This window comes from Mycetomoellerius zeteki, unplaced genomic scaffold (genome assembly GCF_001594055.1).
Source record: "Mycetomoellerius zeteki isolate Tzet28-1 unplaced genomic scaffold, Tzet1.0 scaffold221, whole genome shotgun sequence".
Taxonomy (NCBI): domain Eukaryota; kingdom Metazoa; phylum Arthropoda; class Insecta; order Hymenoptera; family Formicidae; genus Mycetomoellerius; species Mycetomoellerius zeteki.
Genome location: NW_017257184.1, coordinates 2,138,824 through 2,156,172, shown reverse-complemented (window position 1 = coordinate 2,156,172; position 17,349 = coordinate 2,138,824). Strand labels below are relative to the sequence as shown.

At 33.7% G+C, this 17,349-nt stretch overlaps 1 protein-coding gene across 1 annotated transcript in view; it reads left to right on the top strand.

The window, feature by feature from the left end:
• The window catches only part of cmpy (crimpy), a 275,967-nt gene that overhangs the window by 34,494 nt on the left and 224,124 nt on the right, over positions 1-17,349 (top strand). Inside the window, exons 4-5 of the mRNA XM_018448462.1 lie at positions 4,082-4,300; positions 12,727-12,774. Coding sequence (XP_018303964.1) covers positions 4,082-4,300; positions 12,727-12,774 — 267 coding nt within the window. The remainder of the gene's footprint in view (positions 1-4,081; positions 4,301-12,726; positions 12,775-17,349) is intronic.

Here is a 17,349-nt window from a genome sequence, read left to right as displayed (position 1 = left end):
TGTTTTCGTATATATATTATATTTTATTTATGCAAAATAATGTATTAATAAAATCAATAATTGTTTTACAAAATCTTAAAAAATTATAAAATTTTTAAGAAGGATTCCTCTCTCACGCTTATAATTTTTAATTTATTTATTAAACAAGGGCAATGCACCAAGTTAACATCAGTATTAATTTTGTTAAGATTTTAAATATATGTGTGCCAATGAGAAAATAGTTTATTACTTTACGCAATCCATTTTATAAATACAAAATCCCATTATTTTAAGGAATGCTTAGCGAGAGAGGCGTAAGTGTCAACATATTAGGGAAATAGCTACTGACGATTTAACGGATTACTGACGGTGGGACAAGGGACCAAATGCGCCTCTGAGTAAGCCGATTGCACAGTCCCAACTGTAAGTGCAATCTGACTTCTCGAGTTTCATGTCCGGAAAGATCGACAACGTAATGTACGGAAATGTGCATCCTAAATGGTCACGGCTAATTGGTCATCGAGTACATTAATTCGAGATAAATTTGCATTAAAGGCAGCTTCGACATTTTTTGTCAATAAATTGCACTTTCTCATTGGAAAAAATGTACTATAATAATACATTAATTAATAATACAAATATTAATGATATTAATAATGCCAATAAAAAGCCAACAAAAATTATTAATGTGTGAGCTTACTAAAATGTCAATTTAAAAGAATAATGGCAAACGTTTCGACCTTGCATTTTTAGGTCATCCTCAATGCATATTTAAATGAAATTTTAAATCTAAATCACAAACAATCTAATTAATAAACAAATTTTATAATCTGCATATAAAATAATTGCCGCTTTATCAAAGTATGATGGCTGGAAACTGAAGACTGAAGCTTCATAATATAATAGTCTTGATTATTGAGTAAATTTGTATCAATTATTTCATATATAGATTGTAAAATACGTTTAGTTACATTGTTTGAGATTTATATTTGAAATCTAAATACACATTTGATGATCTAATACCGGATGACCTATATGGTACGCATAGGATGACTTAAAAATAAGGTCGAAATGTTTGTATTATTCTTTTATATTGATATTTTAATAAACTCACTAATAATTTATGTTAGCTCTTTATTGGTATTATTAATAGATATTATTAATGTTTTAATTAATTTAATTTAATTAACATTGATTTTTAATTAATTCAATAAGATGTACATGAGCAATGACATAATTTTTGTATCTTTGTGCAATGTAGTGTAATAAAACGAAATAATGTTCTCAAATTATACGATATGAGTCGAAATATTTAAATTCGGTTCGTTAAAGCGAATTTGCTAATGGCTACGAGCGCGAATCGGCGGTACCGAGAAATTATCTTGAAGAAATGTAATTCTGTGGTGAATTTGAACGCAAAAGCAGTTCGGTTGTTTTTGCGGTCTATCTTTAGAACACTCCTCTGTACAGTATCCTCGATTTTCTTAATCGAAAACCATCGCAGTTTGATTACATCTGGATATCGTAGTACATATCTGGTCGGTTCATGAACAATTAGACGGAAGCGCATTCCTAACCATCAACTCGAAATGAATTCGCATTTAGGAGGCCCAAAGGGCTGATGGGCAAACCGATCAGCAAATTCGATTTTCTCTGCGTAACCCGTCTGTGGATTATTAAATTTATCGATTGGAACGTTGTGCTATCGAAGATAGTAAAGGGGAGAAGAGGGTCAACATGGCCACGGCACAGGATATCAAGGGAGGCTTTAACTGCCCTTCGTGTTGAACAACCAACCATCTCGGTCTTGATTTGTCCGGTTGGTTGACTGTCCCGATTCTATTTCTGTCCTGTTTTCTATCTTCTTTCTCTGTGCCTCGTTATACGAAGTTATTTCGTGTGAATGGCATAAGCTAATTGCTTTTTTCTCGAAATAGCGACGATGACGTTTTAAACGGTTCTCTCCCCCCTCGCTCCTCCCTCTCTCTTTCATGCTCCTTGGTCAACGGCTAGTACGGTAAACGCAATTGAATTGGAATTTGTCGTCCAGGTACACACCGCGTCTCATTAGGCGACCGCATTATACTCCCTCGGGTATCGACGATATCGTGGTATTCACCCCTTGTCAGACCTGACGACGACGAGCGATGTATGCAGTAAGCAGGGCCTACAGCGATGTTGACGGTTTTGTAATTGCGCAGTTATCGATGCTCGATTTACTCTCCGCCAGTGAATTCGCCACGGATGCGTGATTTAGAATTTTTCCATGGTGCCATTATACTCAAGCCCCTCGTACAGCACAACGTCACGTTGCACCACCTCTCTCATATCATATGGAATTTTCTCTTCTATGCAATAATCCGGATGATGATACTTCTATGCAATAATCTGGATTATTACGAGTACAAACGTTATTATCGACCATGACAGATTTAAGGAGAGGTTCTAATCTAGAGATCCAAAATTTATGTATTTTTTTCATAAGGAAAGGAAAGAGATATCAAAATAATGCTTTTTGCATTATGTTTTATATATTTCCACATAAAAAAAAAATTTTTTTATTTTTAGAAATGTAAAAAATTGCGGCTGTAGCCTACGGGTGTATCAGAGCATGCAGCGCGTACGTGGCCAATTGGCGGGAAATCTCGACCGTCGACAGTTTATCTGAGACAAATAAACTAATGCAATTATTAAAATGTATTAAATTTGTGGGGCCATGAACCTCACTTTATTTGAAAAATTTTAAAATTTACAGAATGGCAGTCATTTGAAATTAAGTGTCAATTTTCACGAACTTTTTTTCACTTTCAACCTGTTCAAAGAAATAGTTATTTTGGAAAATTTATGGCATTTTTAGGTTCATGGCCCCATAAAAATTATTTATTTTTCGTAGAAAAAAACTTCATGTCAAACGGATGATTGGTTAAAGCTGTACATTTCCCGCCAGTTTGAAAAACATGAATTCGAGAAAAACGCGATAAAATAAAATTTTATTTTATGGTAATGATTTTAGTTAACTACAATATTTTGCAATTTATATTTAATCAGAGATTCCTAGCCCATATAAATCAATTTCTTCTCTGTTCGAAGAATAAATTTTGCTACATTTGAGCCCTTCTCTTTCCGATTCTTTCTTATTTTGCGCGTAATACCGTTGAGCTCACTTGATTTTCGACCGGTGCAAAATCCTTTTACAGGCATATTCTACACACTTTAGAAATGCAAAAAATGTAAAAAAAAATCGAGTTTTTGGCCCTCCAAAGTAGAACCTTCCCTTAAGTGCACAAATAAATATGTACACTGCTAAAAATGTCATGAAATTTAATGTATTTTTAAATTACACAAATTAAATTCAATTTTATGACACTAAATTAAATTTAATATATTTGCAACTGAAAAGTATATTTGTGTACATGTACATATGAAATATAGTGTACTTTTCGTAAAATTTTACGAAGTTTAGTACATTTTATTAAATTTTATGTAGATTTGAAATTTAATATAAGTAAACGTTAAATTTAAGTTACTTATAACTTCATTTTCATTAACAACATTAAATATTTTTAATGTATCTGCTTGAAATTTGCTTCCATTACATATAAAGGAAACAAATTTCTTTTTTTTAACAGTGTAATGTATAGAACATTTTTTTCTCCTACAGAAGATACACAGGTCTCGTGCCAGTCATGCAAATATTTTGAGTTAGTTTAGTTTCGCTCCTGTAGAGCCAATCGAACAATCCACAAAAGAAGAAACATGCTTGCGGTCAATGAATAATAAAATTGTACAATCTCTGTTACATGCTGAATAATAGAACTAGCTTAGCCAACACAAAACCATCACGCATATTCCATCTATCGATTTCTATGATCTCGAATTCACAATCACTGTGCTGCCATCAATTAATCACGATTCAAATGAAAGAAGAAACCTGTACGTGTGTAGAGTATGATATTACCAATGTACTACTATCCAATTTTTTTATTCTTTTGAACAGGAAAATAAGAGCTATTTCTATATTTTTACAACACAGTATACACATGTTTACAAAACTGCAAATTTCTAGATACTAACAATGTATGTTCCGTGTTGCGCTTTTCAGAGATTCCGGGCAGATGGAGGAGGCATTGTCCGCACGGGCCGATGATGTCGAGTTCTGGCTGCAACTTGGTCGGTGAGGGAATCGCGGACGGAAATGTGGCGGCCGCCGGCAAATGCGTTTGCGGTCCGTCGGTGCCCTGGTGCCCGGGTGAGCCGCAGCCCTACATGTACATGACGCGGCACGAGTGCCGGCTCAATTTGGAGGCGAAAATTGCTTACGGTAGGGCGCATTCATTCCATATGCGAGCGTACTGTGATATACCGCGATACGATCCGCGTGTTCCGCTGCGGCAGCACGATAATGCGCGTCAAAGTGCACTAATGACGAAATTAATTTCACGCTCGATTCGTCAAATGGCGCGAGTTATACCCGTCTATCGTTGGGGGAATCGGACGTAATACGCGTAACGCGGGACTATCAATTTTAATTATCCCTCTGTGTTCGTTAGAACCAGGGGAAAACTTGTGTAATCGATGAAAGTTTGTACGCGCTCGCTTAATACGTGTAACAATTTGTTCTGATCTGTTGCATCTCTTTGGAGACGTTGTGGTTAATGATTGATGATTGAATGGAATAGTTGAATGAATCGGGGAAAATAAATATTTGAATAAATCAAATTAATAAGGGAAAAGGACTAATACAGTCGAGGTCTTGGTGTTTAATAATATTTTTATATGTAAATTCGAAAAACATCTTTCAGTTATATAAATTACGCACTATTTATTGTCGGACTTGAAACGTATTCATAAACTAAAGCTGAAATAATAATACCATAATTAATTAAATTGATCGTCGATTTGATAATAGTGCTACTAGTATCTCAAAACAGTGCAAATAAACTTATTGCGAAAAATATTACCTCAATCAGAATTCGAACTTAGTAGTCTTTTCCAATTCCACCACTGAGAGCACTGAGGCATATTATTATATGTCATAATAACAAGTATGTATAAGAGAAAATATATGATATCAAACAACTATTTAATATCACATTTCACATTTATAATTATTGTTACAGAGATAAGAGAAAGTATATATTTTTTATAAAAAATGATAAAAAAATGATTAATCAGATAAAAAATAATTTACAGTCAATAATCTTACATCCATTCATTTACTACATCGAAAGAAACGAAAACGATCTGTAATTATGTTTAACTGTTTACTATATTTTTAAGCATTTGCACTCGTCCGTATAAATTTCTCAATGAATAGACAGTATTCATATCATATCGATGAGTTCATGAACCGGTCGCGAAAATATCTTTAGTATATATCGTTTGTGAGTTATTGCAAACATCAATGTTTATTTACTATTACATTTTTGCTCTTTTAAAGTAACCATGTCACAAAGTTTCTGTTTGCTTTGCGTTATTTATCTAACGTGCATTTTACGATAAGAATCGTTGACGGATAGAGAATGGAATCAGTCTCGTGTAAAAAGAAATGACGTTGTCGTCGTTTTTCTGAATAAGATCAGGGATAGAGATCGTCCGTATTGTAGCGCATGAATATCTTACACTGCCGCGTATTTGCAATAACCAATAAAATTTTTAGACCATGAATGTTGTCGTGAAAACTATAAACATTTATTTGGTCCGTTAACAAAAGTCGTTTGCTCGATGCCAATAGTGTATTTTAAACTCAATCGCTATTATTTTTTAAAAGCACTAACGCTTTAAAAAAAATATGCGTAATTATTATAGAAGCATCGCAATTTCACCGATGCGATTAATTAATTGTGCAAGTAATTACGACCGGTTGTTTAACTCATTATCGTTAATCTTTTTAATTCAGAACCTTTATTTGTCACGAAAAAGCCTTTCTTTCTCTTTGTTTTTTTAATGAATTATTTCTGCATGATATTTTTTTAAAAGTGTTTAAATGGAGCTCGAATTTTCGGAATGGTCTCTTCTTCGGAGGTACTTGTTTACGTTTATATGTTATTACAAATAAAGTAAAAAGTTGATTGCGACTGGGAACCGGACTGGGAGTGAAGAAGTTAAAAATTGACAGTCATCATTCGCGCTATATATAATCTTATTGCTTGATATTAATCATTGTGTTTTTATCATCGGTCGTTACTCCAGAAGAACGTGCCTTTTTGGCTGTCTTCTCTCGTCAGCGCAGCTAGTATTCGAACGTGGATAAAAAAGCGAAACAATGGCAAGGTGAATGAAATACGTGAAACTACGTTAGGTGCGCGAACGGCGCGGCGTTAATGAAAAGAAAACATAAATAGTGTCGGAGGTGAGGACAACGACTAAGAAAAACGGAAAAACTAAACTGAAGAGGGTACAGACGGTATACCGGTAATGAGAAAAAGACACAACTACGGGCCACGTTCGTGACGCAACGTACGTTCGTTCGTTATCGATTCTGTCGTTTCTGATTAAAACACGCAAAAACAACCGTCATGTGAGAGAGAAAATTGTATTATTCCGTTAAAACTTTGAAGTAACTTTTTATTAAATCTCTCAATTATCCAGCGCGATTTCCGATATACTGTAGTCATTCCTATATAAGAACTAATTGAATTTTATGTATTATAATGTCTTCTTTTGCTCAATTACATTAATATCGAGCGTCTTTTTAGAAAAATATTCACGACCTTTTAAAGCAATAATTCCATCATCGAAAAAATTAATATTTCTAATTTGTCTAATAATAGAAAAAATAAAACAATATTCTCTATATTTCACTTTCATTGAAAGCATAATTTATACATTTTGAAGACTTGTACTTTACATATATGTATTATATTAATATATGTAGCACATACAATGTTGCAAGCTGACTGTCGTGTGCATTTGATTCCTCTTGCTATCAGCACCAATAACTGTTCATGCATTGAGAGAAAAAGATAAATAGTTTTAGAAATGGTAAATTGACAACTCTGAAATTTAAATGCCTGCAATTAGTTTTATAAAGTAATAAGAATTAAAGTAGTACCGAATATTATAAAAATACAGTCATAGTAACAATATTTGTCAACTATTAATGGATAGTGAAATAGTGACACGATTACATAAACAGTTATACATAGACTTCATATAAAAATTTGAGGACAAGTTGTAAAAGAGAGAGAGAGAGAGAGAGAGAGAGAGAGAGAGAGACCATAAATAAATTAAATAAATTTTAAAAATGTAATAATATTATTTATCTATAGTAAATGGTAATATTACTTTAATATTTTCTTAGTTCATATAACTTGCTTATTGTTATTTGCTCTCAAATTTCTAGTTGCTGATACAACTCTTTTTTTAAGTATGTTGAAAGAAATAACTGCATGGGAGACTCCATAACAGTTATGATTAGAGCTCTCATCCAGAGTTGCTCAGAATCAATAGTTAACTCGTTCTTCTTTCGAGTGCAACTTCCATCTCGACATAGTGCGGTGTTCAACGTGTAACGAGGTTGTTGGTGAACGAGTAACAAAAGTAGTTACCCTGGACGGTGCAGAAAGTTAAATTCGATTCGTTGAGAAAAGTTTAATCGCGTACGTTCTATAAAGGTAGAAGGCAGACGGATTGTTCTTTTGCCAGCGAGTTAAGTACACGAGTAAAATCCCTAAGTCCGAAAGAGGAACAAAGGAACCAGCCAACCGAGTCCGTTTCGTTGAACCGAGGCATTTCCGATGTATCTGAATGACACTGTATAAATTAAAAGTGAATCGCGCAATGTTTTTTAGATGAACAGATATATAATATTACATTTAAACTAATATACAGATTAATTACGTAATTATAATACAAATATAAATATCTATTTTATAGGATATTTTCTATTCCTTCAGTCGAAATATTTCATATTTTATTATATCAGAAATATTATCTATGTATAATAATTATCGAATATATTAAAAAATAAAATAAAATAAAGAATGAAACGGAGAATTCTAGATTGTGTTTAATTATCATGTAGAATTATTATTGAGGATTAAATCACTGGTAATAGTATGAAAAATTTGTATTGTCGCTTTTCGTGTACATTTTTATTGATGAATAGCGAGTATTTTCAGAGTAGACATCATTTGAAGCAGCTAACTGATTTGAATAGAGACATTTTAGTGTGTCATCTCTCGCAGTGAAATAAACTAGTGTTTGGAACGTGCCGTGAATTTCATTGAACCTCATTGAAAGTAATTGTCTCCCAGTTAATTGAGTGCAATGCCTGATATTGTTCACCAACCACGATAAAAAAATCATTGATTTCGTCACGGGTGTATTACACCTCGAAATGCAATGTACAGGAAATTGCGTGAAATACGGGATAGAATAATAGGTACACAATGTACATGGAATTGTATTGTATCTCTATTACGTTTATATCGGTATTTACGAAATACATTTATAGCGAAGATTTTTCCATGTAAATTTCCATAAAAAAAACCAAATCCCATTATATTATCTAGAATAACTATTATACTGATTTTTAATAAATTTACGGTTTTTTATAATAGATTAAATTTTCAAAGATAAACGCAATCATAAAAACACGAGAACTATACATTTTTACTGATACCAAAAATTTTTTCTCACTCTTTCTAAAAATATTAATATACATATATGGAAATTAATTTTATTTTCTCTTCTATACTTTTAATCTAGGAAATTAAATGCTGCTATATTAATAAACATGTCACAATAATAATATATTCTCGAAATAATTAACAACTTGATTTATATATGCCGAATGTTTTGCAAGTATTTTTTTTATTTTCTACGAATAAATAATGAGTTAATAACGGAGTTGCCTTTGACACACATATATAATATATATATATATATACATTGCTTAAATTACTCGTTGCCGCGGCCGACCTGTCGTTAGCAGAAATTAATTCGTTTAATAACGCGTGCGACGCGAATTTACTCGACTAGAAGTTTAGCGCCGAAATCGACTTCCCAACACCTTCAATTTCAGTTTATGTTGTGCCATTATGCCTGATTCATTTTATATCTATAGCCTAACAACTAGTTATCGAACGCCCGTGGTAAACTTATTCAATACGCTAATCTATGGAATATGATGGGAATTGCGAATTACATTATAGGAACTAGTAAAACTTTAATAAATGCTCAGCAAACTTAAATTAAATGCCACATGGCAATCAAAAATTCGTTTGAGTAGGTTTTCAGTCCGCAATTGGCAATGTGTCAGAACGTTTGATTCAAAGCATCTGTTGAATAAGTTAAATCTTTAATTGTTAGAACAGAAAAAGATTATTCGTTCCTTGAAAAAGTTTCAATCAATTTTTCCGTATCTCAAATGTTACGTTTATATCTTAAATGGCAAACTGTTACAACTGGATTGTTTCCTTTACAATTTATTAGAACGAATAATCGCGAGGAACTTTCAAACTTTATAACTCCGTTTTCAAAATTAAACAAACTTTGCATCTCGCTTATAAAACTGATGATGCTATTGGAAGTAGTGCCCAGTAGGAAATTAATATATTTTTCTTTTAATGATAAAAAGAGTTTATGCTTTTTTTCCCCTTTCTTCTTATCTGATTCGTTTTCATCTCTATTGGAGTAATATGATTGATTATGTTAAAACTTCTTAAAAGAAAACGCAATTATGCAGGAATATGAAGGTGCGCTTTACTGTTTCACATTTTTATTTCCGGATTCAAAATATGTTTTGGTTTCGTCACATGTCAGAGAACGTACCATCGAACGAAAGCATTTATGAAACATTCCAGAACGTCCCTCGATCCTTTATACCCTTGGCAATTTCTTCGTTCATAGATAGTCCTCTCACGTCTCGGATCCAATCACTTTTTACTCTTGTAGTATGGCGAAACAACGTAAAGTCATATTGTCAGAAGTGCTGGCTCGGCAAGGTCTTAAGAAAACCTTTGGATCTGCACTTTGCTGCATACAAAATTTCGAAGGATGCACGAATGCCCTTTGAGAGATCCTGGCACGGTCAATTTTGCTTGTAAATTCTTCTTATGTAAGCAAAATGATCCTCGCAACATTTGGATTGACAACTAGAGATATCACGATACAGAAAATCAATATGAACTTTAAAATGTATAGCTGCTACAAATCTTGTAAGAAAATAAATTAAGTATATAAATTAGTAGATAAGTAGATAAGAGATAAATATATAAAATTGTTTTTAGACCGGAAGAAACTGAAATTGCATATTTGCGGTCTTTGCAGATAAATCAAATTATAAAGAAATAATTTTCTCAGAAAATTATTTCTCTTCTTATCATAAATTCATGAATTTCTAATTAAATATGTCAGTTCGTTAAAAGTAGTCTGAAATTGGAATATATATCTATTATTAGATATCTTTTAACGACGAGATGTCTATCTTTATCCAGCCGGGTTTTGGGTCAGAACACCGCGATCGTGAGAAAACGATCCCCCAACATTGATTCTAGCCTGGTTTAGACATTAGACTACGCAATCGCGCCGATATAAACACGAGGTCAGACGTGATCGAGTGACGTACTACCAATCGCTTTTGTACGCAGTCAAGTCCAATCTAAAAATGTCAGATGTCCAACGATCTAATTGTGAGGGACGAGGATGCGGGAGTGTAGGATTACGAATACCAATGTAGTCGTGCTGGTGCAGCCTTACTGTTTCGTACTCTTCAACAGCCAGTAACTTAATAATTGGGTCATTACAGGAACGCTTATTGATCTTTAGATTCAACTTAATCCCCGACGGAGATCTTCGTGTGCACGGTTACGGATAAATTATAAAGCTATCTTCAGAACATGAAACGAAACCATTAATTTCGTCGGAAATTACCTACTTATAAATTAACGACTTGCGCGAAGATGTGTAAGATTAGCACGTGATATAAATATAATTAGCAATGATGGGCGTAGGTAATGTAAACAAGTTAAAAGAAATTAAACAATATTAGCGGATGCTTTTTTATCACTCATGTGTCTCCTCTTCTCTTCTCTCTTTTCTCTCTGTCATCCTTCTCCTCTAATCTGTTGAGGTAAACGGAAATAAAAAACATGAGATAAATCTGAAAATAATTGTTACTTTTTAAAAAAAATAAAGATTCTTAATAATCTAAATTTGTTGTTTTCATAATTAAGTTAATCTATAAATACATTATCCACTGTTAAATTCATAACGTCAAATTATACCAAATTTGAGATATTTTTAATCATTTTTACAGTTACCACTGTTCCAATTCAATATATCGTTAATTTAACCAAAACAATGGAATGAAATAATTTATCTCAAGAAAATGTATTAAGTTTAATTCAAATTGCGTTGATTTTTTTTAAATGCATAATATAGTTGTTGTAATGGATGTTATTTACTTTGAAGCTATAACTATAGAAATATGAATTGATTTACATTTTGACACACTTGGATGTTGAAAATAACAAAATATTTTTTTTAATTCAAGGAATTGGATTACTATTGCTCCTTTGATATCCAACAGTGTGAAAAATAGTTCATTTTATACGAAGTTCATGAATGAATTTGTTAAAGAAATATCAAATATTTTTAAGTATAATTGCTTTGTTTTTTTTTTGTTATTACTGCTTTTCACATTTTATATCAATATAAATCAATGCAAAAGGATACTAGACTGTATTTGTCTAAAAATTTGTTAACGTTGATTTAATATTTACTACGAGTATATGACGTGAAAAGCTGATTGGATGGAAGACGAAGGGCAGTTCCGGCTAGGTAAATATTAATAGTAAATATCGTAGCGGTCGTCCGAGGAAAATTACTCCGTGGATTTGCCTGCACTTTCGAATAATCCGATATTTGCCCGGAACTCGCGTCGATGTTGCGTAAAATTTACTCGCTATATTAAACGTCCGGCGGCAATCCATTCGGATATTTGTATAACAAACGTTTGCGGCAGAGCGAAATATTGAATTGCTCACCCCTAAGCAAATTCATAATCTATAACGCGTTGGTGCCCGCAATGGCGGTGATATTTAATAAGACAAGGTACTTATAGAGCAATTATTTATTGCGCGCATCTGATTGAACAAAAGAAACAACTGAGGTATTTTTTGCAGAATATTGTCAGGCTCTTAAATATTTACATAAATCTTAAAATCATTTTCTATCGAGCTTCGAAATACAACAGGAAACAGCAATTTACGTTCAAAATAATGTAAACGCATTTTAAAATAGATATATGTAGATATAAATACGAAGGTATAATTTTCGGTAAGAAATGTGTCTTCATCTTATTCTTATACTTTCATATTTCTTTCTCGTATATTAACTTCTTTCTTTTTTATAGTTTCTCGTTTCGTTACTTTTACATTGTCCATCATCAATTGGTTCTGACTAATGCAATCTTCTTTGTGAATTCATTCTTTAATCAATGCCAATTACTTCGCTGGATGACACGCGATTTGGTATTTTAATGGAGCTAAATTGCATTTACGGCGCTGGTCATTATGGAGACGTAATTATCGAAGACTGAATTACTTTACTTGTTAGCAGTTCTCGATCGAACCGAGTCGCTCGGGCACCCCCGATCGCGAAATAATGGACGTGCCCGAGAATGCTATCTAAGTTTAATCTAATGAAGTGTTTCGCAAGTACTCGTTAATTAATTCATGCCCAATATCCGTCTACCGAGAAGTACCACCGCAGCCGATAAACTTCTAACTTCTGTTTCAGATGACCTCTATAATTCTGGCGACACGCCGAGCAGCACCGCCATCGAGGGTAAGTTACTTTCAACCAATTCCAGAAGTTTTCACGAATGGGCGGCTTTAATTGAGTATGTTTAGTATTCATCCGCTATCGTGTTTAAGGGATTAAAGGGAAATTATACGAGTCCGCGTTCCAACAGTGAACTACGCGCGACTCTTCCTTTGATACTGTATCGTAACTTCAGCCACTTCAGCAATATCTAACTCTCAGCATTAATATATATGTATTCATCGTTAACAAACGTTAACTAGATCGAAATTTTCGAAGAATCTTTAAAAAATTCTTCGCGCGCGAATATAGGTTATTATTAATTTGGATATAATATATTCTTGAGTAAACGAAATAAAATTTATCACTATATTATTTACTTTTCACTTGATATAAATGCAGTTACAATAATGTATCTATTCTACGTTGATCGGATATTTTCAACATTGCTTTCATGCCAATAATTTTCCACTCTATTCAGTCACATTATGGAAAATGCAATGGTTATGAAAATATTTAAGAGATTTTGGCCAGAAGAACGTAATCTCTCTTTCTTATTTGATTGATAATTATTTGATATTTACCGACATCCGTTTTATACATTATGAAAATTACTAAAAAATTGTCTCCTTGAGGCCTCTGTATAACCAAGTATCGCTACTAATTATTTTCATATCTCTATGATTCTTACGTTTATTTTTGTGGAATAATTATGCACAAAAATATTTTTACTAAAATATCTCGAAAATATTTGCTTGTCTTAATTAGAATCACATGAAAAATTTAGAAAACATTACAAAAAAGATGATAAAATATTTTAGTAATATAACATTACGACTAAAATCAAATGATATTTTAATTGTATCACTTGATGAGTTTTATTGTCTTAAAGGTACGACTAAAATTTGTTTTCTTGAAACGGAACAATGTTAGGAATGATACCGTTTAAATGATACTGCGGCTAAATAGAAATTCTTCTCCGCCACTTTCCCCGATATCAGTGCTCCTCGCTGCTACTAATTACATCTCTTATCGGCACCACACATCTACCACGTTCTTCGGGACGATGCTAGGTGCACAAGGAAGTGGATAATCACCACTACCAGCAATGTAACAGCAAGATAGTTCCATAAGCGACTCAATGTGGAATTAAATTATTTCGTAGAGATTGCGGGAAAAGGTTTCGCGAGGGTCAAGCATCAGTATTACAGGCAAACGAGATGGGGAAGGTTTAAAATTTAATAGGCGAAAGTTCCTTCCATTTGCCCTTTGTCCTTCCTTTCTTCTTTTTCTTCTTCTTTATTGCGAAATAGGAAGAAGAAAGTAGTGAAGATAAAAACTTCCCTTTTTTGGATAGTTAGCCCATATCGTGCGGTTTGTAACAAACAGCGCGAAAAGAAGGCGAACTTCGACGATGCGCCAAATGGTCGTAACAAAGGAGAAGATTCCGCGTATACCGCGGCACATTTGCGGCGAAACTTTTCACAGAGAATTTCCGACGCGGCTGGATGCGTTAAAAAATTACACTTTTGCGTGTGTACCGTGAAATTGAAGTAGCAAGATCGTTTTCCGTTTTTTTACTCTTATCGCACCGATACATGGCCGGTTTCGCGTTACACTTGCGTCACTTTCGAACTGCTACTTGTTAAAATTACGTACAGGAAGCTTTATCGATCACTCATCTAAATTTCGAGATAAACGAACGGCACTACGGCACAATGACAATCGAGAAAATAAATGGTTAGACTTTTATCAGACTTTTGAGATATTAAGATCAGATTTTCTCTGGGATTGCAGGATATGAAAAATCTTCAAATCTCACTTTTTTTTGGTTTGATTCCAAATTTTTTTACTGTTTTAGTATTTTAAGATTACTTTTTCCAAGTTCTTAAAAAATTGGACAAATTTTACTATTGCACCAATTCCAATTCTTTTTGTGGATGTTATGTCGGTATTAACAAAACCGTGGTATATTTATCACTGTAAATCGCAAAAATCGAGTTTGTTTCAAAAGTGAGAGAACAATTACATTATTCCGTGTAGTTAAGAGCCAAGGGCAATTTAATTTATCGGGTGGTCTTTCAGACGAGTGATAAAAACTTCCCTCCTATTGCTGCTAGCCATCGTGGTTACCGTCGGGCGGCCGTTTCCAACGAGTTTTCATGAAGAGTTTTCATGGGTTGGTTGTGAATGAGAGTAAAAAAGAGTAATCGTGGCAAAGTTCGTCAATGCAATTGTATATCGATACGGAACGTTTTCAGCTAAAGTCAATGAAAGCATATGTGTGGCAGACGATGTATACTTCATTAAATTTAGCGAAACGATCTGTGAATGGAATTCTTCGGGACAACTTTTCTTTTGATTAGTGTCAATATTAATGTTAAGGTGCCAGGTGTTATTAATAATAACGAAATCAAATGAAAATCTTTGTTCCAATACTTGAATCCTAATACACGAAAAGCACGGTATGATAAAAAAATGGAAAAGTATAAACAGTCTCGTTTTCTAAGCCGCTTCGTGTACTTCACATTCTGTTGAAAGTATATTCTTTGAATGGAGTCGATCTGCTTCGTGATACAGGGATATCGTTCTTCTCTTCCTTGTTTCTGAACAATATGTTTCCTATAATGGAGACCATCGAATATTCTGTGCTTTTTTCCACGCGGAAGACATTTGTCTCAGACATCCAGGCGTTAAGTCTTTCAGTATCAGCTTTTTGTTACTTTTTGAAAATTTGATTATTCCATAATCTGTATGTAGCTACGGAATTTTTAAAAAGTTTTAGATACATTAATTTTGATTTCTATATTTATTTGTGACTATGAAATCGCGACAATTAATAAAAAATGCATTCTTTTGCAAATGCAGATGTCAAAAATTGATTTTATCAGAATTTCAAATTTTTATTTTCATCAATTAAAGATAAAGGAAAAAAATTATAATATGTAAGTACCATAGATTTCTAATTAAAAATTTCAATGTTTGAGTAATTTTATTAATAGAAAATGAATCCACATTTTTGTTTAAACGGAAATTGTATGTTCTACCGTTCTATGCTTTTGATGAAGGATGCTAGAAGCAAATGGATTAGCACAGCGAAAACGTGACGAAAGCCGCTTCTTTGGAACAATCAAACTCGCAAGCGCGTGTATCCTTCGTTTTCTCGAATTACAAAAGTCTACGAGATGTGCCTTTCACGAACTTTCTCGAGGATCTCGGATATCCTTGAGCGGCAACCTATCTTGGTAGTTTCCTTTTGATTCTATCCTACCAGCTTCTATCCGAAGCGCTATTTTGAAGCGCTCTTTCTCCCGCGACCCTTTTTTCCCCGGACGCTGCTCTACGTGTTATTAAATAAACTTGCCCGCTGTCTCTTTTCCGAGAAAGGATTCTTCGGTAAATATGGGGCTATGACGCGCCAGCAACGTGCAAACATTGGCAAACTTTAATATCGTCCGAGCGCGGGCATAATATAACATATTTTATTAAAGTGTTCTAAAAACACTGTGCTGTTATACAGGAAGTATCCATAGCTTGGATACGCTTTTTCCAAGTCATTCTAAATTACAAAAAAGTCGAAACTATTCGGATTGCAGCTATTAAAAATTTAGCAACGCGGCTATATCAGTAAATGATAACATTTTTATTAGCTCTTAGTTCTCTAACATATGAATTCCATATTTTTGAGTACAAATTTTACTTCTAAAGATGAAATATTTCATAAATTTATGTGAAAAGTTTTATAAAATATATTTAATATTTAAAGATTTAATTTTATCGTATTGATGTGATTAGAGCAAACAATTAATCTCGAATTAAGAAACTAGCCAATAGTATATGATATGAATTATAACTTTTGATTATTTTTGCTTTCGGTGACGACAGAGGTAACTCAAAACCATAAGTAACTCCAAATCAGATCAAATGTAATAAGAGTTGCAATATAGATGTAACATTCATGATGGTGCTCTCGCGGACCATCCTCGGGTTTTATGTTTTCTCGTAGCGGCAGCAATGAGAGTAGGTAATTTTCAAGAAGGACGAGAAGGAAGAAACGCGGACAGAAAATGGTATTCGCGCGTACAGATCTTGAGCATATTTGCCTCGATAAAACGGATAGGTTGTCTCGAGTTTGCGACGACGACGATGCAGTTTATTCGAGCCATAGAAATTGAGCGAAGTAACAAGGCGCCGGGGGCCACGTCGTCGTCGTCGTCATCCTCCGAACAGAGAACGCTGCGCTCGGTTTCTTTATGAAAAGCGAGTGACGTCGCCAGATGGTAGTTTATCAAAATGATATCCCTTTCCTCCGCTGCGAGTCCTAACGGTAAGATTAAACCGGCTCGTTCGAGGATCTGTCAAGAGGAGGAATTCTCTATCGAAATATAATGTTCAACGCTTCAACGTCGAAATGCCGTCTTGTTGACAGGTGAGCGCAATAGATACGTCGACAATGGATACGAATTGATGCGAGAATAAAGATTACTTTAGATTTATTGCCTTCAGTCTCTTCTGAAATTTCATTTGTCGACATGGGGTGATAAAAATTAATGACGGAGCAAATTTAATTCGACATATTATTGTCCTCGCGATACACAC